Source organism: Panulirus ornatus, chromosome 39 (genome assembly GCF_036320965.1).
Source record: "Panulirus ornatus isolate Po-2019 chromosome 39, ASM3632096v1, whole genome shotgun sequence".
NCBI classification, from domain to species: Eukaryota; Metazoa; Arthropoda; class Malacostraca; order Decapoda; family Palinuridae; genus Panulirus; species Panulirus ornatus.
This window is the reverse complement of record NC_092262.1, coordinates 7,471,949-7,489,280: the sequence shown is the minus strand read 5'-3', so window position 1 is coordinate 7,489,280 and position 17,332 is coordinate 7,471,949. Positions and strand designations below refer to the sequence as shown.

The following is a 17,332-nucleotide window of genomic DNA, read 5'->3' as shown; positions in this document are numbered from 1 at the left end:
TAAGCTTGTATTATCAAGGACTGGTATGAAATTGTTTGTGCAGAAAAAGGCAATTCCAACATCGTTGTATCTTGACGTCTTTGCAATGGGGTGAGCCTTCCTGGCATTCCTGAGGTGAACAAGGTATATATACCCAGCTGTCAGCTGCATGTATTAATGATAATTATTAATTTGTGACAAGCTGCAATTTTCTTTTTACAGGACTTTGTCTGAATTATTTTTCTTTAGTGCTATATACATTATATAGTAAATTTTGTACCATCACCATTACAGCAAGGTTTTTGAGATGCTTGCTACCACTATTGTGTAAATGTTTGCCATGATTATAGATATTTGATGTTCTTTCTTTGGCTTATATTTTTACACGAGTTTATTGCTAATTGAGGTACACCAATAAAAAAATCTTGTACCTGTGTCACCATTAGAGCAAGTTATCTAAGAAACATCATGATGTGTAGTGCCATGTGTGAGATCACAGTGGATACTGGTGTGTTGTGGGGAGGGAGCTCTTCTGAAGTCAAGAAGTGTGGTATGTGCATATGATTAGTGGGAAAGGTTGATGTGCATTTCAAACTATGAAATGCATCTCGACACAGAATTGGATTTCATGAATTTTTAAGTTTTGGATGTCTGTTGGATCTAAACTACCTATGTAAGTCATTGGTCATTGACATGAGATTGTTAAAAGTTGTGCTTTGAATATTCCTATCACTGTTGTAAATTTTGAATGACTTAAGATACATTGGTGAACTTTGAGAATCCTAAATAACTTAGTTTGTGAAAAGGCTGATATACTGAAATGTCAGATGTATCACCTTTCCACTGAGCTGAAAATTCATTTCATAAAGTTTATATTTTGTCAGGTGTATGCTTTGGTTATAACCATGTTGACTTATTGTATTTCCTGATAGAATTAAAGAAAATTTACTGGGCTATAGATTATTTTGATAAAATTTATACATAGATTCGGTAATGAAACCAAGAGGGAAGGAGAAACTAAGTGTTGGACTTGAGAGAACTGGAATGCTAACAAGAGTTCTCTTGTCATGTGTAGTATTATCTGACTACACTGAATGTAGGAAGTTGGCACTCTTTTCCCTTATAATTTACCTTCCCTATATGATTTCTGAGCTGATTCAGATGATATCCTTTGTAGGGAGAAGATTGGGTTCTTCAAAAGAAAGTTATTTTAGCAATCGCTGTCATTGGTATGATGCCATCATTCTTTTCTGTGGATGCCACGGTGATATTGTCAAGCATTTATGTTTATAGATGTGTAGCTTCCTTGCTGTTATTCATTATGTAACAGTGAAAGGTTCTATTTAAAGAAAAAGATGGAGTTGAGCTTGATGCTAAAAGATGGGAACATACACAATTACACAACAAAAATGTTGCAATTTGTTTCTCTGTGGCTGTCTCTTTATCATTGTCTCGAGTGTTTGCTGCCACGACAACTAATGTCATTATCATGCTTTCAGTAATACTGCTTCTAATGGTGTTAATTTTTCCTGCCCCTTTGACCTGATACGTAATTCTCCTGCCACTTCTTCCTAATATTCCCCTTATTTTTCCATCTAGTCGTCTTTCTCCTTGTCCGTCCTGAGTAGCGAATGGAAAGTTTTAGGGGAGTTACTATGTAAACATAAGGCAGAGAAAGTAGCTACCTCATAGTAGAGAAAGGAAAACCAGCACTAAGTCAAATAAGGGATAGTCTTGGATAGTCTTGTTTTTTTTATCATTGAGAGAAATGGTGTTACCCTGGACTTTTTTAAAAGGTACTCTAACCCGAGGCTGCTCTACTTTCCATAATAAGGAAATGTAGTGTCCTTTGGAGTGAAATGTTTTGTAACCATAATATACTCCCAATGATACAGCCCTACCAAAGGGAACTTTTCACTCGGTGTATCCGTGAGCAGGTGGTCGATTAACACTGATAGTCCAGTCAAAACGTGGTTTGTGAATTTCATAAGTCCAATCTAGCTGTGCAGTTAACTGTATATTCATTATCACAGAAGCAAGACTTTTTTCAAGGAACAGATTTTTTTTTATAACTTTATTTTCTGCAGGTATTGTATACAACCATGTTTTGGATCACACTTCGCCAGTACATACAGGAGGTGATTGAAGCCACCAAGCGTGAGATGTCCACTGCTGCAGCCCTACAGCCATTTACAGTTGCTGTTAGTACTACCACAACTGGCCAGCCTGTCACCACACTTGTCACTTCCTCCCATGGTAAGTTGTTACTCGAATCTGATGGAGGTTATGATCTTTACCCAAATGTATTATGAATTTCAGTGTGAAAGGTTAAGAGTAAAATTTCCTCCAAAAAAAATGGATTTTGGACACCAAGAGAATTGTGGATTTTGGACGCAGAATTGTCAACCTACACAGTGCGTTAACGTTATATTACCTTCAGAGTTCTCTGTACAGTATTATTTCAATGTGTGGTGAAAAACATTTCCCTTATGCTCATCAGTACAACCTAAACTACCATTGATAAATGTGGATGAGAGATTGGGCATTCTTGCCTAGTCCGAGTACATCACTCACTTATATCACCATTAATAACTATGCATTAGAGGATGGACATCATCAAATAGTTTAAACTAAGATATACCATTTTTAAAGGAACTAACAGATGGTCCAATGATATTTTCCACTGTCACTGCCTGGATACTGATAGAAATCATAGCCATGCATTTTATTGTAAGGTGTCAGTGGATTGATAACTATCCTTGGCATGATCAGTTTAGGCTTTAACACGAGTCTCCCAGGGACAGACTTTCTTATAGTTAGCTGAGGATGTGTGACTTAGTTGATGATGCATGGCTCCCTCTGTAGGGACAGACCATCTACAAGTGTGATATTTGTTAGAAACTAAATTCCTAGGAAAGGAAAACAAACCAGGAAAACGGACAAAAAGGTCACATTCATTCACACAGTGTCTCTAGTTGTCATGTGTAATGCACAAAGACCACAGCTCCTTAATCCACATACAGACCTTTCCATGGTTTACCTCAGATGCTTCACCTTCCCTGATTTAGTCCCTTGATGGCACTTCGACCCCAGTATACAATTTACTCTATTCCTTGCATGCCTCTCACTCTCCTGTATGTTCAGGCCAAGATTGCTCAAAATCTTTTTCACTCCATTCTTCCACCTCCTGATTTAAGACATATAAAATATCAAATTATAGAGTTGAGTTCCGTTAGCCAGTCCCCATTTGACTGAAATAGGTGACCCCGGGAATTCTACATTTTTCATTTAAAGCACTATACCGTACCTTTGTTTATCCCAAACAGATGAAACAACAACGTCCCCTGTAATGCAGCGTCTTGGACAGTGGGTGCGCAGCCTCTTGGTCAAATTTTGGATATGGGTTGTTGCTATCATGCTTTTTGTCTTTGGTATCCAGGGTTCCGAGGTAGTCATTTTCAGAATCATGTACATGGTTCTATTCCTCATCTTCACCATCACTTTTCAAGTGAGTTTTAGTGCCTTTGATAGTTTGAAACGGAAAGAAATGTTTGTTACATAATTTTGTACTCATATTTATTCATAATATCTTGTGTGTACATGCAGGTGTCATTTTTTCTTTTAAATTTACGTTTTTTTTACAGTTGTCATATTCTGCATGGCGCAACTTCCTCTATGGATTCTGGCTTACTGTTATTGTGTACCAGATGTTGGTGTTGGTTCTTACCTACACATATCAGTTTGACAACTTTCCAGATTATTGGCAGAACTACACAGGCATCCCCATCCAGCTTCAGAATGACATGGGACTTGAGGTAGGTCCATATGATATAACTAAGGACAAATGATAGCTTCCTCATTTTCTGCTCAAAGTGAAGTGGGGTTCAGAAAAACAAGACGACGACATAGACTAAAGTCTTTGCTATATGATGCAATCGGTCAAGTTAGTAGCATTAAGGATCTACATGGCTTGAAATGATGCTTAGGGTCTTTTTTAATGCAATACACCTGCCTTATATAAACCATGTGTCATCTTCACAGATGACACATGGCCATTTCATGGCCTTTGATTTGCATCCATTACTATCAGGACTGCTGTATCATAATGTAACTATCTTTGTCTTATGGCCGATGATCACTCCATCCTCAATCTCTTTAAACACACTCATCCTTAATCCCCTCTTCCATTGTCCAACTCACTTTGGCACCCAGGATTCCATCCACTGCCATGTATACCCCCAGGAACTTTAAGCACTCAACTTCCCTTCTCAGTAGAGTGAGTGTCCAGCTTATCATGGTAAAAATGTGTGTAAAAAGTTGTACATGTGGACATGTAAGTACTGAATTGATGATTTCACTATTAATTTCCTTCATAACTAAAATATGATCAGATAATGCAAGTTATTGAAAGATTTTTATACTAACATGTAATAGTTTGTATTATGACTATTATTTGATTGAAGACACTGAATTTTGATGCAGCAATGATAATGCCACCCCTTAGTCCATTCTGTTGTATTGTAAATGTAGATCTTTTGTAATAGAATGTCTCGCATTACACACATTTAGAATTTACTTTAAGAAATGGATAATAAGTTTGATCATTTGATACGATGAAATCTTGAATTTTGAAGGAAGGATGGTATTGGAAAAGGAATTGCTGCTAAAAGATGGCAAACTAAGTTAGTATGGACATAAACTGAACAAGTGGGAATGTTCACGATTAAAAGCGGGTACTTTATTACAAGAAACATATGGAATGCTGATTGAGATATTGGTACTGGTATTTTTTTTGTAACATTTTAATGGTTCTTTCTCAGGTTTATGACACTGGCCGACTCTTTGTGAAGCTCATGACACCCACCTTCTTTGTGATTGTTACAATCATCCAAGTCCACTACTTTCACAAGGACTTCCTTGAGCTCTCGGATATAGAGAAAATGTAAGATTTGCCATTAATGACCATGGATTTTTATGGAGGTTGAAGAATACTTTTATTTTGAAACTTATTTTTTTTTTCTGCTGAACCTGCTGGTGTTAAACCTTGATGAATAATTTGTAATTTTTTATTCATGCATTATTAACATGCATATCCTTACTGCAGTGAACAGGGAAAATAAGAGTTTATATATTTCCCACCTACAGTGACTGGATCATAAGCATTAAACTGTACAATATGTGACTGTTCTTTTTTAACTTAATTTCCATATGAAGAAGCTAGCACAAGTTTTTCAGTGACCAGACATTGTTCTTGGCTGTAGAACCAGACTTTAGTGTCTGATGTTGAAAAATTGTCATGTATGTATGAGAATAGTTTGAAGAGTAACAGTAGTGCTTTGCAACCTTAATGAGTACAGAAGATGCAATCTGTAGTTGGCTTGGACTGGCATAATGCCTCACTAGTAGAGAGTAATTTTTACCCCAGATATATCCAAATAAACTGTTATTTAACTTTTTTGGATTTTATAGACCTGATCAGCCTGTGATTAAGGAGACTGTGAAGAAGGAAACAAAGATACCCACCTCAAACAAACCAAATCTACTAGAGTCCTGTACTCTGGATGATGTCAAAGGTAAGTTATCCTTTTGTCATCTTGCAATCTTAATCTTAGAAATCTTGAATGCAGAAAATTTTATGATTACACAATTAAAGTTTTCTTGATTTATGCATCATTCTCAGAACTGTGAAGTTCAATATTTTGGGATATTTTGGGCTCATTAGCCAGTAAAGTGAATTTTGATAGAAGTCATTTAGGAATTTAGATTTGAGTACTGCCATGTGATTTGTTGGTGTCCATTTACATTCTTTTAGTAGTACATGTGAAAAGTATGAGATTTTTTACTTATACCATTGTACCTTTAACTGTTTTTGTGTTTTACCAGGCCAATTATAGATATGAGGAAAAGAGAAGTATTATGATTGGTTTGATAAGTTATGATTTCGACTAATGACTAGGCTAATATTTATGTGTTAGAATTTGTGTCGGATATTCCAGGCATGACGAATTAATTTTGATTTTGAGGCACTTTTGTATATGACTATGGTGTAATACTCAATCTTGGAGCAAAGAATGGAAGCTGCTACAGTTGTTGCATGCAGTTGTTGCAACACTTTTAGCTAAATCAGATGGAGAACTGGATATATATGTCTATAACTGGAGGATGCTGAAAAGGAAAGAAAAAGAATGTGATGCTAGTTTTTGAAAGGGAAGGAGCTAAGTGTAACATCACTTTGTATAGTGAAGAATTGGAACTTGTAGGAGAGTTTAGGTATTTGAGAGTAAGTTCAGCAACGATGATAGCAGGAAATCTGAAGTTGAAAGAAATAATGCAAGGAAGAAAAGTTAAGATGCAGTGAAAGCTCTTGTAAGTGAAAAATACTTTTGAAGTATGTGGGAGACATCGTTGTTAATACGCAGCCATCAACCAAAGGGAGGTACCTACCTGGGTATTGGAAGGGTTAGTGACAGCTGCATAGTGAGCCAGCTCTTCAGTGGTTGTCAGGTTGCACTTCTTTGACCCTGTTTGCTGTCTTATCTTTCTGCCTCACCTGGTTGTTGACTGCTGGCATTGTCCACAAATGTATAATCTCTCCTTGTCACACATAACACTTTACAAGACTTCACTTAACTCATAACTCATTCTTCATAACTCTAGTTTTTCTTGTAGTGAGCTATTTGCTAGCCCAGGTCTTTGGCAGAATGGTAGCAGCAGATAAAAGTAGTTGGTAGAAATGTTAGACACTAGCAATAGGTTGAAATATTAGGTAAAAGTAAGTCTCTTTATATATCTTTGACACCTATTCCTATCTGGATCTCCCCGAGGGGTGGCCATGGTAGTCTCCATAACTAGTGAACTCCAGTGCTGCTTTTTATCCTTTAGTGCCTCATCCTCAACATGCTACTAGCAGAGAGCAACTCTTGTGTAGCGTTCGTATAGGCTTCTGCTAAATGTTCGTACTGACTACTTCTACCTAGTATTCCTACCTGTGACTTCTACCTAATCTTCCTACTTACCTGACTTATACCTAATCTTCCTACCTACCTACCTACTATTTCTACATGATGTTCTACCTAATGCTCCTACTATTTTACTAAACGCCAGGGCTAATGCATATTGCTCACTGAAGGAAAGTCTAGAGCCATGAAGAATGAGCTTATGTGTGATGAGAGATTGTATGTTTGACAGAATGCCAAAAGTCCATGCATGGATAAGGCAGAAAGAAAAGACAGCTGCCTGGGCCAGAGGGGTACAGTATGACAACCACTAAAGTGCTGGCTTACTAGACAGCCATCACTAACACTCCCAATACCCAGGTGGGTAGTACTGGTGATATACCCTCCTGGTTGTTGGCTGCCTAGCAACTACTACCTACCAGGTGAAAATTGTAGGTTAGAGCATTAGGTAGAAGTGGTAGGTTGGAACATTAGATAGACATTAGGTAGAAGTAGTTGGAAGGATCCTCAGGTACAAGCCTCTGAAAACAGTGTGCGAAGATGCCCTCTGCCAGTGGCAAGGCACTAAAGAATTGGCACTGGAATTCAACAGTTATGGAGAGACTGTTATGGTGTCCTCCCCCTTATGGAAGCTCCCAAAGGGAACAGGCACGAGAAATATAGATACATAGATGTGAAGAAAACATTTGCATGATGGTGTACTTTTCCCAGCTCATAATGTGAGGATGTGAAACCCAAGTTTGTGTAGTTCAGGATAGGCAGAAAATAATAACAGATGGGTAACTTGCAGGATATAGTTAAAATTAGGAAAATTGATAGTGAAGAATAAGGATGATTATATGTGCATTGAAGAAATAATTGGAAAGGTACATAGAATAGAATAGTTTAGTTTGGTATGGTCATGAAGGATTTTTAGCAAATGGTAGGTTACTTAAGATTGATAGTAAATTATCACAGGTACCAAGATAAGAAGTAGAATGCAGAAAAGTGATAGATGCAGTGATAATTGACAAGGGATAGGGATGCATTCATTCGAATCCACATTTAAAGTGTCGTACATAGTAGGTAGGTAGTAGTTGGTAGGCAGCCACCAACTTCGGAGGTATTTTTCTGGTACTACCTGCTCGAGTACTGGGAGGGTTAGTGATGGCTGCATAGTGAGCCAGCACTTCAGATGTCAAGTTGGACTCGTTTTACCCAGGTACCAGTCTTTTCTTTATGCCCTACCTATACATGGATTGCTGGCATTTTGTGCAAAAACAAAATTTCTCGTTACACATAACACTTGACAACACTTAACTTGCACGACTCATTCTTTGCCATTCTAGATTTTCCTCTGGTGAGTGCTTTGCTCTAGCCCTGTCTTATGGCGAAATGATATGAGTAATTGATTGTAGTGGTTAGGAACTTTAGGTAGAAGCAGTAGGTAGGAGCATTAGGTAGAAGTAGTAGGTTGGAGCATAAGGCAGGAATATTAGTTAGGCACATTAGGTAGTAGTAGGTTGCAGGAGCATTAGGTAGGAGCCTCTGAAAACACTGCACTAGAGTTGACCTATGCAAGTGGCCTGTTAAGGGTGAGGCACTAAAGGATAAGAAGCAGCATTATGGAGACCCTTTTCCCTTGGCCACACCCTTTGAGGGAGTGCCCAATGGGAATAGGCATCAAATATATAGATAGATGCCTAGAAGTATTTAAGATGCTCAGGAGCAAATGCTGTGGAAGCATTTTTTTGTGTAATTGATGTGAAGGGAGATGATAGTCTTGCTTGACATATTAATTTCGTGTTCAAGCTTAAGTAAAAAGCATTATCAGCACAGTGATATTTGTTCCACTTTGGCACATTGAGGAATTGTGTGAGCATTTTTGGAGGTAGTATGTACTGGAGTCAATTATTATTGATGCATAGATTGAACTTTATTGTTCAGGAAGTGTGTTGCTTTCCTACATCATGCAAAAATTTTTATTCTGCCAAGAGGGTCTTTATACCTTATGTGGATCATACTGGCTGTTTGATAGATGTGGTCTGTTGAGCATTGTCTCATTATCGTCCTAGTGCTTTTACTTTGTTCCATTTATGTTGGTTAAGCATGTTTGATTACTGGCTTCCTCCACATTGTGTAGGATAGTTTGTTACTTGATATGAGCAAGTTTCTCTGCAGCTTTTTCAGTCATAGGAGGTGACTTTACTCTTAGAAAGGTATCTTTACTTCAATGCTAACTGGGGTGCAAAGACATTTAACAGCTCTGTTTTTTGTCTTTTTTTACTTTTCAAGTAGAGAACTGATCTAGATTGTACAATTTGGTAAGAGGATTAATAAACTGCAGTGTTACTATGAGTGGTAGGTAGATTTATTTGTGATGGCTTTTCATCAGTAGAGCTTTTTTGAAACTATAAAATCCTACAATGGTGTAGTTACTCTCTATGGGAAGTTTGGTTTCCAGATACTGGACTGATTGGCTGTAGAGGGTTCTTCTGCAGCCTTTTTGCCATTTAGAAATACAGAAATATTACTTGTAAATTGTGTGTAATATTTTGCTGTATCTGATTAAACCCTTGACCTAAAATATTTTTGAATCGTAAGCATTTAGTGATTCTTGAAGTTAATTAAATTTTGCATACATTCCATCAGCTGTGATGGAATTTTATGGACAGAAGGTACTGGCATGGATACAAAGCACCATGGTGGCTGCTGTGGAATTGGGTTGGCGTTTCTTGGAGCTACACTTGATGAAGATCGTCTTGGCGTCTGTCATGATGCTTGCCTGCTATGATGTTAGTACACAAGAAGAGAATGATTTTGTTTAGATTGATAAGTATGATTTAACTGACTTTTGGTTTTAGGATTAATTTGATACTTATGGCTGCAATATCCTGTAACATTTAAGTGTACTTTAATCAAGAAAACCTAGCAAAATTTGTGAGTAGATTGTGACATTGAAAATAGGATAGTTTTTGTAGTCTGAAAACATTGTAATATTGAGGATATTGCTGCTCGCAAAATATCCTAGAACTTGATAAAACTGAAGTGATGCAGAATTCTTTGTGATAATGTGAAGGCTTGAAATGAGGGTAGTATGCCAAAGAATTGGATATATACATTGAATTAAGGTAGAGTAAAAAATTGAATGTATATAGTTATGATATTTGTATGAAGGCAGTGGTGTTCAAAACATTTATAGTACATAGAGTAAGGATCATGAATAAAAGAATGTTGAGAGAATGTTGGAAACCATTTAGTGAGGATTGTGAATGATGTGAATACTACTAAAACAGGAAGGAGAGAGAAGAAAAGGGACAGTAGTAAGGTAGACGACAAAAGAAAGGATTGGATGAAAGGTGTGGCAGTGTGTGAAAACTCAGGCTATTCATGTCAAGGACATTATTGATTAGATGTAAAATGGAAAAAGTGAGATGGTTAGAATTGATACTGAGGTATTTGTCAAGAAATGTTAAGATGGAAGAGTTAGTTTGAATTGTATGGATGACATAATTGTGGGAATTTGAAAGATTATTTGTCTTAAGCATAGACAAGGTGTAAAAGGAAGATTAGAATTACTGGGTTTGTCAGCTTAATGGAAGTTGGTTATGCATGACCCATAACGAAAGCAACTAACATATGGAAAATGTTACGTGTCTGACTGTAGGCCTTCCAGGGTCGTGCATCACCTGGTCTGGGAGCTATCTTCATATGGAACTGAGGCCAGTCTGTCTCTTGACTCCATGGAGCTTTTGTGGTTTAATGTGAGGGCTCATGTCTTATTATTGGAGATCCATCAATACCACACAATTAAATCTTTCCTTTGGTAACCATCGATGAAAGTAAAGTATCCTTGTCCAGCTTAAGAGGAAAGTTGCCAAGGGTTACAGAGAAACTAACCTACAGTTTTAATATGATTTCCACATGAAAAGTAGTAGCTACCAGTTTTAGGTGTCAGAATATCATGACACAACCCCTTACAATCTTGAAAGCAAAAGAGTTGAAGATATTTACTTCCCATTCCATATATGACAACGCAAAGGCTGCAAGTAGAATTATTGCTATCAGAATACTTTGTACCTTATTTGGAGAAGATATAGAATTCCAAAGTATCTTTTATATACAATTTATTTGCTCCACCTTAAACTATGCCTCACCTCCCTGGTCATCCACCCTCTCAAAAACAGATGTAAGAGGGCTGCATAAAAACATGCAAAACAGAACCCAAAACAATCATTGACTTCCCAGCAGTCACAAGCATTTATTGTCTCCTCAGTGAAACAAAGATCGTAACATTTCAGTGTCTTTAATGTGCTTACATGTCTTGTGTAGAGGGATCAAGGTAAAAGGTGGAACTGAAGAGGAGATAGAAGGATGAAGTGAAAGGACTTTTGTGTGTTTAGGGCCTGAACAAGAAGAGTGCAGCTTGCAAGTAAGATATAGTAGACAGGTGGCAACATACTGTCAGTGGGCTAAACCAGACCATATGAAGCAGCGAGGGTAGGCCATGGAAGGGATTGTAGGGTTGAGTTGTGGATAGGTGTTATGTTTTCAGTGCATTATACATGACAAAAAGAGTAGATGCTAGCAAATGAAGTCATTCTTCAAGTGCTCCTGGCACTACCTCAGTATAATGGGAAACCACAAACAATTATAAAAAAAAGATTCTGATTAGTTAATAACAATACATCTACAGGTATGTGCCCTCCACTGGGCATTTGCTATGCTGGCCACGGTTGCAGTACCTTGCCCAGAAAGGATCCAGACTGCCATATGTCGCACCTGTGTTGTCTTGTCTTCCCTTCTCCTCATTGTCAGGATGATTTACCAGATTGATTACATAGACCCAGAGGGATGGGCTGCTAATTGTTCGGTAAGTTGTAATTTGTGTTTGTACCTTGGTAATGATTTAGCAGTTGTGCATAGACTGAAGACATCAGGATATAGTTTGTTTCCCCAAGGTATCCCCTAAGGCAAAAAGGTGCTCGCTAGCCCAGTGCTTTGAGCAACCTAGTGTCCAGTTAATGAAACTCGTGCTGAATGTTAGTGCCATATATATCCTTTGGTAGTCTTTAAATCTGATGTGTTAATGGTAAGGGCAGTGCACTTCCCCAGCATTCTTTGTTCCCCTAACATTGATAAACTTTTGTGTTTCACTCTTATTGAATATTCGTATTTCTTGTCTGTCCAGAAGTTAGCCAAAGTTCATAACATCTTTACCAGTTCTTGCCATTTGTCCTAATTCTTATTCAGTATAAGCAAGTAATTCTGTGATGAAAGAATTTTGTTGATGGTAATTTCTTATGCATTTGGTTATTGAGCATTATGACATGTCCAGAAGCTGCAAAAACTAGTCACGTAATATTGTTTGTTGAGGGCTGCATTTCACTGAATCTAATTTTCATGCCTTAATCTAATATGTCAGCTGTACGATAACCTGACATGGACACCTTATCCACTGAATGGTACAGCCAACAATGCTGCCTGGCTTGGCCTCAGCAAGGCTCCCAACCTCCCAAAATATCTTAAGGGTTACATAGGTAAGTTAAAATCTTACTTATAGTTACTGAGTTTATGTACCACAGATGTTTAGTAAAACTAACAAAATAAATGTACTTTTGGAGCTGATGCCTTGAGTACACCTGAAAATTATCACTCATTACGTGGGTATCGGCAGAGCATTATACCAGGGAGTTGAAATAGCATTTGGAAGTTAGATAATTTTACTAGTATTTCATGGCTAATTCTTGAAATATCCTATGTTCAAGGGCTTGAGATTTTCAGGTTGCTTACTCTCTCTTCACCATTTGTTGCTTTTATCTGTGGATGAGCAATTTTTTCTTGTGGCTTCCAGATTTTTCATTCATTGGCACATAAAATTTATTCAATTAACTTATCGTATCTTGATTACATGATTGCTCATATACATATAAATCACAAATTGCTTGACATGAAAGTTGATTGGTTGAATGTGTTTGTGGTTACCCAGAAATGTATTGTTTTTGTGTATTATGCAGGGGATGTTATAATTTGTCGGTGAGATGCAGAAGTTTTTCATTACACACACACACACAATTCTGATGTTCACATACGGTTCTAAAAGATGCTCAGTTTTGAAGGGACTTGATTATATGTGCTTCTGGTGATGCTGTCTTTACTGTGGCCACACTGTGGTGTCCACTAAACTTCCCTCTTTGACATTTCAGACCTAAAGGAGTGTACTTCTCTGTTACCGGATTCCTGGTGATTTTCCTGACACTTTCCAAGACCTGTTTACTGTCGCTGTAAGTGTTTTCATCACTCCACCTTACAGTTCTACATTGGTTCAAAGACCCGTTTTTATGATTATATATATATATATATATATACTCATTCTCAGAGCGAAATCCAGCAATTAGAGGCTAAACTAGCACAGGATGGCACTTTATTTGCAGATTATTCATTGCTATATTACTTGCTTTGCTAATGGACAGATTCCAGGCAAAAACAAGAATTTTCTTTGAAGTTTCTTTCTTTCAGGGTCAATTCAGTATTTATTTAATCACTCAGTCTTATGACACATTTTGATGGATCTCCCAGAACATATTTTTACTTCGCATGGCGAGGCTACCTTCCTCTCACTTTTGCCACAACCATGCTAGTACTGTTCACAAGAGCTCGGCTAAAAGCTGATGGCTTGAGGATTCATTCCTAACTTGTGTAAGGTTACTATAGAGGGAATTTTTTAATGGTATTGCGAATCCAGTCCAGAAATATTCATGTAGAATGCCCAGAGTTCATAGAAAAATGCCAGGGAACCAGTGAAGGAGAATAACATTACATTTTTTGAATTATTGGATATGAGGATGGCTTTCTTAATGGTAAAGCTCCAGACATACAAGTGTTCAAGCCCCTTTAAGATCAAGTAGCTTATAGGGATGTATGTGAACATCATTATTCTGTGTATGCAGTGGACATCTAAACTTTTCAGACTATTGTTTATTATGAGGGTTTATTGTCGTAGAACTGCATTTTCGAGAAGGATGTATTGTCTTGCCAGCATTTTTCTAGAATGATTGCATATGTATCCTGTGTGCCTCCTGATTACTCCATTTTGTATGCATTAATCCATTACAGCACCTCACTCTTACACTTTCAGCATTCCTTGGGAACTATTCCTGCTAATATTGCTTGAGCTGCAACTTGACTAATTCTTTTCAGGAGTAACATACAGGGTTATTTACACACACAAAACACTACACATTTTCCCAGTGCTAAACTTTATAGTTGAACAAGATCAGTTTGGTAGATATCCCAGGGAGATACGTTTGAAAGTGGTTTTAGCAATCAAAGTTTTACGTGAGGAACAAGAGGCTCCTATTGTTTAATGTCCCAACACAAAGTAGGTATGAGAAAAATAACACAAACTAAGTACAAGAAAAATGAACTCGTTGCTTTGCAGAACTTTTATGCTGTCTTTTTTTCTTTCCGTTGCCTAACACTCTGGTTGTAATTTTAAGCATCCCAGTATTCAGCTGTCCTGAATGCTCTTACAAATATAGTTTTCCTTTTTGATATGGAAATTCATGCAGCTACATGCCCTCAGATCTAATCAGCTCGTCACCTCGGCAGGAAGACCTGGCAGTGTAAGTATGAAGTTTCAATAATTTATCGTTCTTGAGTTAGTGATATCAAGAATGTGTTAATGGGCTTGCATACGAACAGATGCAGGGATGATCACATATTGTCCTGTATAAACAATTTATTGTGGCAGGACATCCATATATGCGTGGTTATAATTCATTTGGTTTAGTTTTAAGGTGGCAGTGGAGTTTACAGTTATGGAGACTCTTAATCATGGCCACTCCTTCAAGGGAGTTTTCAAATGGAACAGGCTACAGAGAGATAGATGGTTTTAAAAGGACATACGTTTTTTGAGAAAGTTGAGTAATATCTCCATAATCCAGAAATACCAATAACAATTTCTCTGTAACCTCTGAGTTGTTTGCTGAGAATTATTAGATATCAAAAAGTGAAGTATCCAGTGAGAGCCTTTGTACCGTTATTATTTAATCTCAAAAATGCTAGAGATGTTAGATAGATTAGTGCCACTGTGCTAACCCAGCGAGTTGCATATAACTTGAGAGTTATTAGGTAGCTTTTATGTACAGGATATTTACAATAACAGATTGAGAGGAAAAAGTCTTGGAATGTGATGTCATAAATTGGGTTAAGAGATTAAGAGAGACTGCACCTGCTCACATCCATTCTCTAGTTGTCATGTGTAATGCACTGAAACCACATCTTCCTATCCAGGCCCCACAGACCTTAAGATGGTTTACCCAGGTGCTTCTCATGCCCATTGACAGCACGTTGACCCCTGTACACCACATTATTCCAATTCAGTGTATCCTGTGTACACATTGCAACCTCCTGCATGTTCAGGGTGTGAACTCTCAAAACCTTTTTCATGCCATCCTTACATTTCCAGTTTGGTTCCCCCTTCTTGTTCCCTCCACTTCTGATACACAGATCCTCTGTCAACCTTTCTTCCCTCAGTATCTTCATATGTCCAGACATTTTTGCACACTCTTTAAGCTTTCTCAACCATAGTCTTCATATTACCACACGTCTCTTACTCTACCATTTCTTTCTCAGTCCACCCTCTCCATACCACATGTTGTCTTCAGGCATATCCTTAAAAGCATTTATCAGTGCTCCCAGAACCTTTACCCCCCTCACCTGCCCTGTGACTCTCCTCTGCTTTCATAGCTCCATTTGCTGCCATGACCACTCCCAGGTGTCTGAAAGCCACAGCTCCCTGAACTAACTCAAAACCCACCTAACCTGTCTCTTTGATTCTTAACTTCATAACCTCATTTTTATTCACATTTACTCTGCATTAATTTCACACTTAGTCTCTGCTTCCTCATTTTACACATGTTTCTTAGAAGCAGTGAGGAGTTATCATCATTAAGAAAAAGGTGTGTGTGCTTCTCTTTATGTTGAGGAAAATGTCTTTCACATTTCGAAAAGTTGCATTAACTGAAATGGTGCCAGTTCGTGTTCCCATCACATACAGGTTCATGTTATTTGTTAGGAAAAATTGTCACATTATTCCTTTTATGTTGTCTATGCAAGTATTGATACTACACTAGTGATGTCTTACTGCACAGGGATAATTGTAGTGATCACAGTGCAAGCAGTGGTGGTCATCAGACAGCAATATCAGCGTAAACTGACAGGACTTCCGCCACCACCACCAGGTGTCCTCTTCCCTAATATCACACGAGCAGTAGCTGATGATGGTATCCCAGAGTGCACCAGGTTTCTTCTTAATTATGGTTTCTACAAGTTTGGTGTAGAGGTGAGGGTTAATTTAGGTTTTAGACCCATATTAGTTGCTAATATTTGTGAATATTTATGGGGCTCCAAATCTCTTCGTAATGCATATCTTAATGGGTGATATTGTATACTGAAACTGAATATCTTAACGTGTTCATAAAGGACATTGATTTTTAGTTCATACTGTGTAAGATAAACTTATTGTTAACATCATACTTTTATCTTGATGGATGCTATGAATGTAGACCAACTTTTGTGTCTTCCTTTGCCATAAAGTTGGCCTGCTTTTTTAGGCGGCAAGTCAGATGGATGAATGCATGTGTTGACCAGAAAATTATCCCGGATACTTTGCTACATGTTTCTTCCTCATGAGCAACATGGTAAATTAATTTTTCTTTGCTTTCTTATTAGATGACAAAATCACTTCAGGGTAAAGTTCATCAGCATGAGTCTGCTCTATCATGTCCTTTATGGAATTCGCACCAGGAAGTCTTTTGTACAAGAGTATCAGAAAGTCTCTTTATACTTTAGGCCTTAATGCTCCTATTATTATCTGTTGGATATTATGAGTGAAATGAAGCAGAGACTCGAGGAAACCTGCTAGTTGTTTTATGCTGTGGTTTTACAATGATGACATGATTGCTATAACTTCACTCTGGGTAACTGATCATAAGTCAGTCCTCCTCCACCCAGTGTGACTGATTTCCATGCTTGCAAGTTCATGGATTAGTAATGAAATCATGCTCAATAGAATTATGGGTGCAGATAGTGAGACAAGCAAGATGTAAAGCCTTAAAAAGTAGTGAGGGACAAGAAATAATGATTTCTTTGGGATAGTGAATTCTTCATGGTAGTAAAATGTTGGAGGATTGTGGAGTCGCAGAAACGATTCTGAAAACCCTAGTTTACTGCTGTGATTTTTTTTTTTTCCAAGTGTCATGTGCATGACTGTATGCTCCTCATAATTGATTTATGATTGTGAAACCTTAGTCTAATGAAAACCAAATAGGCCACAGATAAGAGCAGTAAAAATGAATGACTTTGTTTAATTAGGTCTAGGGTAACGAATAAAGAACAAAAGTGCAAGAATATGT

General features: G+C 37.6%; 1 protein-coding gene across 7 annotated transcripts in view; it reads left to right on the top strand.

Annotated features, from left to right (window-relative positions):
* Piezo (piezo type mechanosensitive ion channel component) overlaps window positions 1-17,332 on the top strand; it is a 168,952-nt gene that overhangs the window by 63,419 nt on the left and 88,201 nt on the right. For all 7 annotated transcript variants that reach the window (XR_011715451.1, XM_071684922.1, XM_071684921.1 and 4 more), the window contains 9 exons: window positions 2,067-2,235; window positions 3,306-3,487; window positions 3,624-3,794; window positions 4,800-4,921; window positions 5,449-5,552; window positions 9,567-9,709; window positions 11,611-11,787; window positions 12,340-12,454; window positions 16,070-16,260. Coding sequence is in view for 6 of the 7 variants with exons in the window: in XM_071684922.1 (XP_071541023.1) it covers window positions 2,067-2,235; window positions 3,306-3,487; window positions 3,624-3,794; window positions 4,800-4,921; window positions 5,449-5,552; window positions 9,567-9,709; window positions 11,611-11,787; window positions 12,340-12,454; window positions 16,070-16,260 (1,374 nt within the window). In the remaining variant the exon portion in view is untranslated. The remainder of the gene's footprint in view (window positions 1-2,066; window positions 2,236-3,305; window positions 3,488-3,623; window positions 3,795-4,799; window positions 4,922-5,448; window positions 5,553-9,566; window positions 9,710-11,610; window positions 11,788-12,339; window positions 12,455-16,069; window positions 16,261-17,332) is intronic.